The sequence below is a fragment of the Oncorhynchus clarkii genome, unplaced genomic scaffold (assembly GCF_045791955.1).
Source record: "Oncorhynchus clarkii lewisi isolate Uvic-CL-2024 unplaced genomic scaffold, UVic_Ocla_1.0 unplaced_contig_2987_pilon_pilon, whole genome shotgun sequence".
NCBI lineage: Eukaryota > Metazoa > Chordata > Actinopteri > Salmoniformes > Salmonidae > Oncorhynchus > Oncorhynchus clarkii.
In genome coordinates this window covers 127,232-140,378 of record NW_027260830.1, presented here as the reverse complement: position 1 = coordinate 140,378, position 13,147 = coordinate 127,232, and the positions used below count along the sequence as shown (strand labels likewise).

The window sequence follows — 13,147 nt, the reverse complement described above, 5'->3', positions numbered from 1 at the left end:
TGAACATTTGAACATCTGGGCCATGTTCTGTTACAATCTCCACCCGGCACAGCCAGAAGAGGACTGGCCATCCCACATAGTTTTTCCTAGACACCGTGCTTCTACACCTGCATTGCTTGCTGTTTGGGATTTTAGGCTGGGTTTCTGTACAGCACTGAGTCAGCTGTCTCTGCATACAGGGTTAAACTCCAAGGTTAGGCAACTGCCATTCTCAGTTTTAAGATTTACAGCCAGGTATAATGTAATTTGGTTTGGTTTGGTCACCTTTTCAGAATGTACCCAAGGCCATCCAAAGGCTTCTCCGTGTTGAGAGAATTCCTGTAAAACATGATTATGTTAGTAAAGAAATGGAAGGAGCTCAACCAATGTGAGACAAGGTGCAACTATTAACACTAGAAGCACAGAGGCAGTCATTTTGACTGCATATGACTTTAAAATTGTAACATCTCTGACATTTTTTAAGTCAAACAGCCCTCCGTCCTTGACTTTTCCTAAATAAGTCTATTTAACACACTTACGTTGTTAGATTTTCAATATCATTAACATAATTTGAGTTATAAGCAGTATTTAAGAGGGACATTTTTTCCCTGGAGCACCAAAAATAGACTTTTTCCAATCTTCATACAAAGTCACATGCAGTTTAGGTGTTAAAATCAACTTCTAAAAACATGATATTGGACTTCATCAATGTCCTTCATCAGAGCTTAAGTAAGCTTGCTAGCTGTTGCTGCGAGTTACTTTGCAACTTGATATACATTGCTTAAAAATACGCCACTGATATTCACCTACTAGATTCAGTATTTCTAGATACAAAATACAGCTAGTTAGTAATCCTCATTTAACATCTTATTATTATTATTATTATATTTACATGTTTATAAATGTATTGGTCAGAAACCACATACAGTATAGGGCATGGAAGCAAGTACAAAACACTTTTAATTTCAAGCACAGAACACAACTGTTTATTTATCTTTTGACATGCCAAATACATCTCAGTGTAAGTAACTTACATCTTTTTAGAGTACAGGACCAACACAGCATTCATTCACGTGAGAGGTCTAAATACAAAAATAATTACTACATTATATGTTTCCTGTATGCAAATGACTTCTGTAACATATTTTGTCCATAGTTAACACATATACAGTGTTTGTATAATAATGAAAAAGTGAAGATTTCTTCTTGTCTATACTGAACTTGTATGACACATTACAATGGGTTGATTCCTGTGGATAGGAGACACTGGCATAACAAGAACATTACTAATAATAAGAGCTGAATATAACAATAACTCACATTCCAGTTTCCTGTTTTTGAAGTGTCTGTATTGTATTGACTATGCATCTAGTCTCTTGATGTATTTCTGTAATGCATTGCTGTAATGTATAGCTCAATTTGCAAAACGTTTTGCATCGTGTGTTTTTAATTCCTCAAAAAGTCCAGTTTGATTGATTGAGTTTGTTTTGATTCTATGTCAGTAGCCGTGGCTTGCATTTCTGTGAAACCAAACTTGATTTCTAACCTGATGCTGCGGTCCAGACCCTTTGTGGTGTCAGGACTTTGAACAGTGAAAGACCCAATCTGATCCATTCCCCACTCATCAACATATTTGGCATTCAGTCTCTCTGTGCTGAAAAAACGGAAAGATATTTCCGTCTGATCACTTGATATGGGAAAGAAGGTGTGTTTCCTGACTTCATCACAACCCACTGACTCACCCTTCTGCACCAGTTTATTGAAAACATCACTGCAGTACTCAATTCCCTCATGAGTTGTGAATTTCTTCTCAGGTTTGTGCTTTGACTCATCAAACCTCTGATATACAGTGATTCCATAAGTCAGGGCACTGACTCGTGACGACACTACCTTGGGGTTTTTCCCAAACAGAACAGCCCCCTTGATAATGACCTCCTGGGGATCAGTTGGAAAGAGCACTTTGCATTGACCACTAAACTGCTGTTTAATGTGACTCCGCAGTGTGTTACATGAGGCATAACCTCCCACTAAGAGAATGAAGTCAATGCTGAGGCCTTCAGGATTGTCTTTACTTTCACTGTTCAAGATTTGTCTGATGCTCTCAGTAATCCCTTTAAAACTATCATCAAAGAAGGACCGCATTCTTTCTTTTGTGATTTTGATTGACCCCTCCTCCCAGGAAGCTCCCTGACTTGTCTTGAAGAAGTCTGACATTTCTGAGTGGTATTTCTTTGCTAATTCTCTGAAGTTGTAAGGGCAGGATATGTCTATGTCATCATCTGTACCCTTAAGTAGAGAAAAGGCATACATCAGCTTTTGCAGCTCAGGGGCATAATATTTCTCATAGTCATCCCATAGTTCATCAGAAAATATTTCTCTTAGGAACATTTTCAAATTCTTGTCAACAGTCCCCCCTCCCATGTCATTTCCAGAGGCCTTGTGCAGCTCCTTCAGTGTTCCACCTTGTAGCACCTCATGCACTGTTATGTCAATAGTTCCACCTGAAAAAGCACAATATCAGACCTGTTAAATATACTACAAGCCATATGTTCTTCCTGTAATGCAGCTCTTTTTGTAAAGTATACCAAAATAATAATTTGAAATACAGTTTATAACTATTTATACACTGCAAACTGACAACTAAGCCCAGACTGACAAGTAGCCAACATTTCAAAGACACAGGAGAGGAGCGTTTCTTTGGTTATAAATGTAAACCATGAGATGGTCTTTGATCATTGGATTAAATACTATACAATAAAAATAAGTTGATGCTGTATAGTAAACAATGCCGAAAAAAAACTGACTGCCTTAATTACTTCTGGAAGTTATTTGTGCACATATGCTTTTTCTGAATTTGAGTATCCAGCATCAACTTATTTTGTTCTATAGTCAATACAGTTCTACAATCATTTCATACCTTCGTTACATTGAGCCATGATCATATGACATTTATTTGTGGGAATAATTGGGAACAGAATTCCCAAAGTCAAGTTATTTTGAAGTAAATTCCTGGTATTGTTTGTGTTTTTATTCCTTAATTAACAATGAATATTCTAAAAACAGACGAGTTTGCAGAGCCAAATAAAACCAGCAGATTTGGATTTGGTCTGAAGGCCACCTATTGCCTTTCCCTGCTCTATGGCTGCTAGGTTGATGACCTACTGAGGCTGACAGTCCATTTGGGATTGGAATGACCATGCATATAGTAAACACTTGTTTGAAATAAATAAATAAAAATTGTGAATTGTTTGGGATTCTCTTATCACCATACCGCCACAGTCCACAACCATGTACTTGGTTCCAGGGGTTTGCTCCAATGTGTCTTCGTTAATCTCTTCTGCTATAAAACCATCGGATGGAAGCTTCTTACACCAGACTGATGCTGCCTCTGGTTCCAAAGCCAGTATCAAGCTGTCTGAGTTTAGATCTGTCACAAGACCAGCCTGGAAATGAGTTAAAACACAATTATATGTAGTTATTGGAAGGAACAACTGTATTGGTAAAGCTGACAAATGTACTGAACTCAATAAAATCATACTTCCAAATGATGGCTAAATGTTTACATGTAAAATAAGACAATCACAACACATAAATGTCCCAGAGCTCACCGCTGTTGCTGCCTCTCTCATGAACTGCTTGGCTGCAGCATCCCATATGGCTGGCACAGTCAGGACCCAGGTAACATCTGAGGCAATGAACTGCCTGCCACTTGTGTGATCACCAATCGTTTTCAGTGCATGGTCCTTCAGATACCGCAGGGTTTCTGCGATTATCTTCAAAGCACTCATCGATTTCCCATTGTGTGCTTTAATCATCAAGTTCTTATTGATTGTCTGAAAAAGAGTATACAACATAAATCCAAAATAACATATTGAAACAAGTGACACCTTTTACATTACTTTTTACAGCAGGTCGGGTATTGTAATGATGTGCACCACCACATCCAAGTACATTTTGTCCCATGCGAATCTGCCATTTCGGTCATTTTTTAACGGCTGGAGAGTAGAGCTCTGTTCGGATGGAACTAGTGTTACTTGAGATGTTGGTTATGCCATTATTATTCCAGCATGTGCTCCAGACAATTTGTACAGGTTTAGTGTGAAACTGCCCCTTAATTATTATAATTGATTTTATTCAATTGACTCATGAAGGAAGCCTGGACGTTTTTATTCTAGGCTTGAAGATATTTAAACATAATGTCAAGACGATAATAGGCTACACTGATTACTCTTATTTGGCTACCAAATGTATAGGTGTACCATGATATTTAAATTGAGGAAGTATAATTATTTTAGCGATATGTCCATCCTAATATACTGTACGTGCCAGCCATCCTGCTGATTTAAGCTGCTGGACAGTAGTTACACCTGAGAAGCATTTATGGATGAGAAAGTGAACGTGCCATTTCCAAAAAGTTTGGCTCAGTGATGGAATCTGGGATTCCCTTCTTTAAATATATTGACTACTACACCAACAGCCAGGGTTTCATTAAATAAGCCTATAGGAACAATTATTTTGTATTGCACATTGATGACATTCATTTAATTACCCGAACTCCCAAAGCAAAACAAAATGCGTCCGTTTAAATAAACTAATCCCATTGAATAGGGTTTAACATTTAACACCAGAAAAAGTTTTTTCGGATAACTCCACCGTCCTCTGATACTATTTCCGTGCACATATTCTGGCATCCGTATGTTTTGCGCGACATTAGAGTTGACTCTTAAAACAAAGTGCAGCACATGTATTTCGTATGAATGGTCTACATGTATCAACGTTCACAGTGAATACTTGTGTTTACATGTTGTGCCATTGAATTAAAGTTGAACATTTTTAGAATTAATCAGTTTAATTAAATGTGCAAAAAAGTATTGTTCACAGGCCTATATAATTCAACGCTGGCTGTAAGAAATAGATCGCAAAGCAGGGCATCCTCGATTCCCCACTGAGCTAAACTTTTTGGAAATGGCAAGTTCACTTTCTCATCTATAAACGCATTTCATGTGCAAGTGTACTGTTTAGCTCACATCAACAGGATTGGGGGATTTCCATTAGGATGGGACAGACGTCTACTGTGGATCGCTAAAATAATGAGTATGGATTACCTGTATAGATTATGATCGTCTAGCCATGATGTTAAAATATTTTCACGCCTAGAATAAAAATGTACAGGCTTCCGTCATAATAATTACAAAAACGTATCCCCTATGAATCACCCTCAGGAATAACGCACATGATGGGGTACTAATTACATAACCGATGCCTTTAGTAGGCCCCTCTACTAGTACCATCCACCTAGGCCACATTTTGTATTAATACAATGGCAGTTCAATCATTAGGTTGTTTGTCATTTCATTAGTAAGTAACCTACTAAGTACTTACTTTGCCATAAAGTTCCATTTTGAAGTTTTCAAAAAGATAATGTTTCTGTGCGTCAGCTCCATGCATTTTTGTGTACGCCATTTTAGCGTCATAGCCAAACTTTTTAAATTCTTCATGTTCATCAAACAAAATGCAGGTGGGAGTCTTTGGGGAGTTGAATCCATGTTCCTGTCCCCACTTCGGAACCCTGGGTCTTGGTTCTGAATTTTCAGATGACACACAGAAGGCATAGCCACTGTATGCTGTGCCAAAGTCAATGGCGATAAGAAACCATCCACCCATTTTAGAACCAAGCCTTATGTTTTAAACAATGACTTATTTCCAGCTTCTCTAAACCTTAGTTTGACAAGCGGTTGTATTTATAGGTAAAAGTTTGGCTTTCACTTTCAACGCTTGAGAAGCCCAACCCTTGTGTGAAGGGGTATATTAGCAGGAACACAACAGTATCACTACTAAACACAGCAAGGTGGACAGTGAAAACGTGCCAAACATGAGCTATCAGCAGTGTCCATGTTTGGAATCGACAAAAAAGGACTTGGAGGGAATTAAAAATCAGTTTGAGACCTTGATTGCCAACATGTAAGTAGTATCTCCATCTACCCACAATTTTTTTTTCTCAATACATTTATTTACATTCAAGTAGTAAATATGTCAAAACATTTTAATTGCTTTTTTACTAATTTCACATGTCTGTGGTCTATTTTGAAAACTCTTCACACAAAACAAACACTGCTGACATTCAAGTAAAACAACTTCCAGAACATTCCCCTAAGGTTCATGTTTTTGGGTTGCCAGGGAATGTTTTAACACAATGTTCTTATGTCTAAAACCGTTCATTCTGTATAGATTTTCTTTGAAAAAGATGAGAAAGGTGTCACACTGTAGTTTTAGTATCCTTAGAATAAATCATGAGATATATTGTAGGTGTATTGTAAAGGAGTACAGAAAAAGTATTAGTGTAGCACCGTCTGTCTGTATTCCATTTCTGCCCCTTTTGTTGAAGATCACGTTTTGTAATATGACTTCAAGTGCTACAGAATCAACGGTGTCTTTGCTTGACAAAATGAATCAAAGAAATTCTGATAATAAGTGGAATATTTCTGTCAAATACAAGCTAGGTATTTTAGCAGTGCACTGTACACTACACCATAAACGAATTTAAAATGGTGGTACTTTGGCTGTTTATGCAGGCTTTATACTTCCGATCCTTTTCCTTTTCCAAATATTTGGCATGTATCATCCATGATTAGTAAACAGCAAAAAAAATATATTAAAAAAATAATGGAATGTGATATTTATGCTGCGTTTACAAAGGCAGCCCATTTCAGATATTTTTTTCAATAATTGGTCTTTTGACCAATCAGACCAATCAATTTTGCCAATAATTGTGCAAAATATCAGAACTGGTCTGCCTGCCTTAGAGTTCCAATTTATACCACAAATGTGAATCTCAATTTTGATACAATTCTGATACTCCACATACGACCTCATTGTGCCCAATTCTGATATTTTTCCCAATTATTGGCAATTATGTAAAATGTAAATTGTCTGGTGGCGATTTTTATGAATTGTTCAACAGTCTTGGGGGTAGAAGCTGTTGAGGAGCCTTTTGGTCCTAGACTTGGCGCGCCGGTACCGCTTGCCATGCGGTAGCAGAGAAAACAGTCCATTGGGTGACTAAATTCATCACAAATAGTTTCAGAATCAATGAAGTGCAGAAGATGCATAGTAGACAGACGTGTTCAACTAATTCTAATTACGAATATGAACATTTCTATTTTGATAGTGATAGCTATAACCTACAGTGTCTGATGTGCGAGAAGAAAAAGGAAGAGTAAGTAATTACAAATGTAATTAAATTCATGCAACTGTTAAAAAGTGTGTCAAGTACCCCAAATGCACATCTGTTATATTGAGAACAATTATGAAACCCAGCCTGATGACTTGAAGTGATCATCATTAAACTGAATCACTTCACTGAATCACTCTATTGTTCCCTGGAAAGCAGATAACAGTATTGCGCAGCTGTTGAACAGAAAGGCCGAAATAGAACGCAACTGCTCAGTTACAGCGACCTACACATCAGTTTGCTACTAGCTAATTTTGCAGTCAGGTCGACATGGATCGATTTATTGTAAAAAAGAAACGTAAATTTATTGACAATGAAAATGATGGGCAAGAGCTTTAGAACGTGACAGCTATGAATAAACATCCACCTGTAAGGTTCGTCGTCTTCCTCTGATGATGCGTGGCATGTGTCCATTTTAATAAGACAAACTGAACACTATACAAATACAAAATAACAAAGTGAAACAAACACTAACATGGAAAATAATCACCCACAACTCAAAAGTGAAATCAGGCTACCTACATATGGTTCTCAATCAGGGACAACGATAAACAGCTGCCTCTGATTCAGAACCATACCAGGCCAAACACAGAAATCCCAAAACATAGAAAAAGGAACATAGACAACCCACCCAACTCACGCCCCGACCATACTAAACAAAGACATAATAAAAGAACTAAGGTCAGAACGTGACACCACCGGAAAATCAGGAAGATGGTGGCGGGGAAATTCAGCTAGCTAGAAATATTGTATGCTGATTTCACAAACAAGGAAGCTATTTTAAAGTCAATTAAGAGACTGCAACTCTCAGACTTGACCATAACAAGAAGCATAGAAGACATCATCGGTAAGCAACTGATTACTGACATATCCGTAGCGCTGTGTTTTGGTATTGCGCTTGACGAAATCACTGATGTAAGGGACATTTCCCAATTATGTGTTTGTGTCCGCTTCCCTCAAAATGAGTCGTTCAGAGAGAAACTTTTATGTTTACTGCCCCTTCAGGGACAAACACTAGGTGAGGATATTCTGAAAGCTCTTGTTACATTTTTTTGCTGATAATATTGGGTCAAATCTGGCATCCGTGTGCACTGACGGCGCCCCAAACATGCGAGGGAAGGAGAAGGGCCTGATGAGAGAGAGAGAATGTTCCCCAATTTGTTATGTTTCTTTGTATCATTCATCAGGAAGCACTTGTGGCTAAACTCAAAGACTGTGATTTACAGGATGTAATGCAGCAAGTCGTGTGCGTGGTGAACATTATTATTGCGAGGGCACTGAATCACCGGCAATTCCGCAAGTTGCTGAAGGAATACCAGACTGAATTCTGATATATCACAATGAGGTGAGATGGCTGTCTTGTGAAAGAGTTTTGGAAAGATTTCTCTCTCTCTCCTCCCAAATCCATAAATGTGTTGGAAGCAAGGGGAGAGAGGAGCCAGAACTGGATGATCCACAGTGGATATTAAAGGTGGCTTTTTTTTCACCTGCCACCTGAACATGGTGAATCTCCAGGGAAAGCTAAAAACTCCTGGCAAAATGCTGTGTGTGGTCACAGCATTTCAAAATAAAATCACCACACTGTTCATACTTGACAGTTTGTTCATTTCCTAAAACTCAGAGCAGTCACCACATCCAACCCAGACATAATACAACATTTTAGCTATGATGCATTTGTGAGTGGGTAGCCATTTGATTAGCTGTTCAGGAGTCTTGTGGCTTGGGGGTAGAAGCTATTTAGGAGCCTCTTGGACCTAGACTTGGCGCTCTAGTACCGCTTGCCGTGCAGTAGCAGAGAGAACCATCTATGACTAGGGTGGCTGGAGTCTGACAATTTTTAGGGCCTTCCTCTGACACCGCCTGGTATAGAGATACTGGATAGCAGGAAGCCGTACGCACTACCCTCTGCAGTGCCTTGCAGTCGGAGGCTGAGCAGTTGCCATATCAGGCAGTGATGAAACCCATCAGGATGCTCTCGATGGTGCAGCTGTAGAACATTTTGAGGATCTGAGGACCCATGCCAAATCTTTTCAGTCTCCTGAGGGGGAATAGGTTTTGTCGTGCCCTCTTCACAACTGTCTTGTTGTGCTGGGACCATGTTAGTTTGTTGGTAATGTGGACGCCAAGGAACTTAACTCTCAACCTGCTCCACTACAGCCCCAACGATGAGAATGGGGCCTTGCTCGGTCCTCCTTTTCCTGTAGTTCACAATCATCTCAGAAAAACAGACTGACCAATGAACAAGGATAGCAACAACAGACTACAAATTTAGAATGAATTCAGTCAAGGAGCAGAAGGGACATCTTCACTCATCCAACTGAGGTAACCCTTAATATGGGTCTTATACATGTGATATAGCCTATTTGATGTGTGTATGTATATATTTGTGATGTGCTGTACATCAAATCAGTTGCACATGCTTTATTGCTCTGAATTTGCTCTCAATTGATCATTGATTATTTTGGAACAAAAAGTACAATCAATTAAAGATAGCCCTCTGAATGATTGTCTCAACCCAAAGTGGCCCCTTTACAAAATATTATGAGTAACACTGCTATAGGCTGTCTCATCGTTGTTGGAGATCAGGCCTACCACTGTTGTGCTGTCAGTAAACTTAATGATGGTGTTGGAGTCGTGCTTGGCCATGCAGTCGTGGGTGAACAGGGACAACAGGAGGGGACTAAGCACACACCCCTGAAGGGCCCCTGTGTTGAGGATCAGTGTGTCAGATGTGTTGTTGCCTACCCTTACCACCTGTGGCCAGCCCGTCAGGAAGTCCAAGATCCAGTTGCAAAGGGAGGTGTTTAGTCCCAGGGTCCTTAGCTTAGTGATGAGCTTTGTGGGCACTATGCTGTTGAACACTGATGGTGTTGATGTTGATGTGAGCCATGACCAGCCTTTCAAAGCACTACATGACTTCCAACGTGAGTGCTAAAGGCTTTAGTAATTTAGGTAGGTTACCTTCACTTTCTTGGGCACAGGGACAATGGTGGTCTGCTTGAAACATGTAGGTATTACAGACTCGGTCAGGGAGAGGTTGAAAATGTCTGAAAAGGTCAACATTCACTTGCCAGTTGGTCTGTGCATGCTCTGAGAACATGTCCTGGTAATCCGTCTGGTCCTGCGGCCTTGTGAATGTTGACCTGTTTATATGTCCTGCTCACATCGGCTACAGAGAGCGTGATCACACAGTCGTCTGAAACAGCTGGTGCTCTCATGCATGCTTCGGTGTTGCTTGCCTCGACGCGAGCATTCAAATTGCCATCAATAAAATGCTATGGTGTTCATTGTCCGTAGGTTATGCCTGCCCATACCATAACCTCACTACCACCATGGGGCACTCTGTTCACAACGTTGACATCTGCAAACCACTCACCCACACACCATATACGCTGTCTGCTATCTGCCCACTACAGTTGAAACCGGGATTCATCTGTGAAGAGCACACTTCTCCAGCATGCCAGGGGCCATTGGAGGTGAGCATTTTACCACTGATGTCGGTTATGACACCAAACTGCAGTCAGGTCAAGACCCTGGTGAGGACGACAAGCACGCAGATGAGCTTCCCTGAGACGGTTTCTGACAGTTTGTGCAAAAATTCTTTGGTTGTGCAAACACAGTTTCATCAGCTGTTCGGGTGGCTGGTCTCAAACGATCCCGCAGGTGAAGAAGCCGGATGTGGAGGTCCTGGGCTAGCGTGGTTGCACGTGGTCTGCGGTTGTGAGACTGGTTGGACATACTGCCAAATTCTCTAAAATGACTTGAGGCGGCTTATGGTAGAGAAATGAACATTAAATTATCTGGCAACAGCTCTGTGTTTATATTTTTGTTCAGTGTAGTTATACAGACTTTAGAGAATTTGAAGTTAAGATAACCTGAACATGTGAACGTCGGTTTGGTGTCTCTAGCTTGAACTGTTCAACAGTTACTGTTGGTGAGTTATTTTATGCAACTTTTTATTGGTAATTCTTTAAAATCTATTAACTATAACTATAAAAATGTGCATAAAATAACTCCACAGAATCATCTAGAATGTCATTGTAGGCTGTAACGTTAAGATATCCCTTCACTGGAACTAAGGGGTCTATCCCGAACCATGAAAAACAGCCCCAGACCATTAGTCCTCCTCCACCAAAGTTTACAGTTGGCACTATGCATGCTGGCAGGTAGCGTTCTCCTGGCACCCACCAAAACTATATTTGTCCGTCGGACTGCCAGATGGTGAAGCGTGATTCATCACTCCAGAGAACACATTTCCACTGCTCCAGAGTCCAATTGCGGCGAGTTTTACAGCTCTCCAGTCGATGCGTGGCATTGCGCATGGTGATCTTAGGCTTGTGTGCGGCTGCTTGCCCATGGAAACCCATTTCATGAAGGGCGGCAGGTATCCTAGCGGTTAAAAGCGTTGGGTCAGTAACCAAAAGGTCGCTGCTTCGCATCCCCGAGCCGACTAGGTGAAAAATCTGTCTATGCCATTAAACAAGGCACTTAACCATAATTGCTCCTGTAAGTCCTAATTGCTCCGTTGCTTCCAGAGGCAGTTTGGAACTCGGTAGTGAGTGTTGCAACCGAGCACAGACAATTTTTATGAGCTACATGCTTCAGCACTCGACGGTCTCATTGTCCACTTTCTTGGCCACCGTTGTTGCTCCTAGATGTTTCCACTTCACAATAACAACACTTACAGTTGACCGAGGTAGCTCTAGCAGGGTAAAAATATGACTTGTTGGAAAGGTTGTATCCTATGACGGTGCCACATTGAAAGTCACTAAGCTCTTTAGTAAGGCCATTCTACTGCCAGTGTTTGTCTATTGAGATTGCACGGATGCGTGATCGATTTTATACACCTGTCAGCTATGGGTGTGGTTGGAATAGCCAAATCCACTAATTTAAAAGGTTGTCCACAAACTTTTGTATATATAGTGTAACTCATCAACAGTAACTCTTAAACCGTTCAAGCTAGAAATACCAAACCAACTTTTATATGTTCAAGCTATCCTCATTTTACATTCTTAGATCAACTATAACTGTATAAATTAGCATAAAATAACTCACCATCAGTAACTCATAAACCGTTCAAGCTAGAGATACCAATCCAACTTTCACATGTTCAGGCTTTCCTAACTTATCTTATCCTATTCCTGCAATCAATTATTCAATCTTTCCATCTACCTACATTTAACTACAACCATTCAATACCATTACTACTGCAGTCACTACCACTTTAATAATGTATTTCACAACCATAAATACTAGCAAGCACACCATATTTCCTTCAGGAAATGTACTTTTCTAGTTATGACTTTCTACCTCATAACAACGACCTATTATTATATATCATAATTATGACTTACTATTTTATAACTAGTAGTCAGACTTTTGTTTTTTTGGGGGGGGGACAGGCTTCCATAAATTTGTCTAGATCAGTGAGAATAAAATCCCTATTAAATCCATTTTAGTTCCAGGTTGTAACAGAGCAAAACATCCACATGGATGAATATTTATTATACCAACTATATTTTCCCAACGTTGCTCTGTCTTCAAAACAATTTAACACAATTCATCCATATCTCATTAAATTGCCCTTTATGATTGTTTTGTTGTTTCTAGTTTTTGATTATTATTTGTGTATTTTTTTGACATTTTTGCCGCACTGTTAGGAACTAGTAATCCAAGCATTTTGCTGCACCCGCTATAACCTAAAACTTTGTAAGCGACCAATAAACTTTTATTTAATTTGTCAGTAAATACTAGTCACTATTAGTAGCCTATGGGATGCGGTACATAAGTATAACCATATTTAATCTCAGCGCCATACCACAATAAGACGGAGAAATACAATCTGTCAGCCAGTAGAATTTTCATTGACCGTTCATCAAGTGTGGGCTACTGTACATCTGCAAAGGCTACGGTCCTCTCTTTCTCAAGTCGGTAGGT

General features: G+C 39.7%; 1 protein-coding gene across 1 annotated transcript; it reads right to left on the bottom strand.

Annotated features, from left to right (window-relative positions):
- Positions 1–936: 936 nt before the first annotated feature.
- LOC139401846 (heat shock 70 kDa protein 12A-like) lies at positions 937–5,693 on the bottom strand. The gene is made up of 4 exons (XM_071145830.1): positions 5,362–5,693; positions 3,588–3,812; positions 3,251–3,422; positions 937–2,480 (listed from the first exon to the last, which is right to left on the bottom strand). Exons 1-4 carry the CDS (start codon positions 5,641–5,643, stop codon positions 1,426–1,428), a joined length of 1,734 nt encoding a protein of 577 aa, XP_071001931.1. The 5' UTR covers positions 5,644–5,693; the 3' UTR covers positions 937–1,425.
- Between the last annotated feature and the right edge of the window lie 7,454 nt (positions 5,694–13,147).

Bases quoted from the DNA above. Each gene is read 5' to 3' on its own strand.
- LOC139401846 (XM_071145830.1), bottom strand. From the start codon at position 5,643: ATGGGTGGATGGTTTCTTATCGCCATTGACTTTGGCACAGCATACAGT. The intron at 3,423-3,587 runs GTGAGCTCTGGG...ACTCATTTCCAG, and splicing joins TGAGAGAGGCAGCAACAGCG to GCTGGTCTTGTGACAGATCT. The intron at 2,481-3,250 runs GTATGGTGATAA...GTGCTTTTTCAG, and splicing joins CATGGTTGTGGACTGTGGCG to GTGGAACTATTGACATAACA.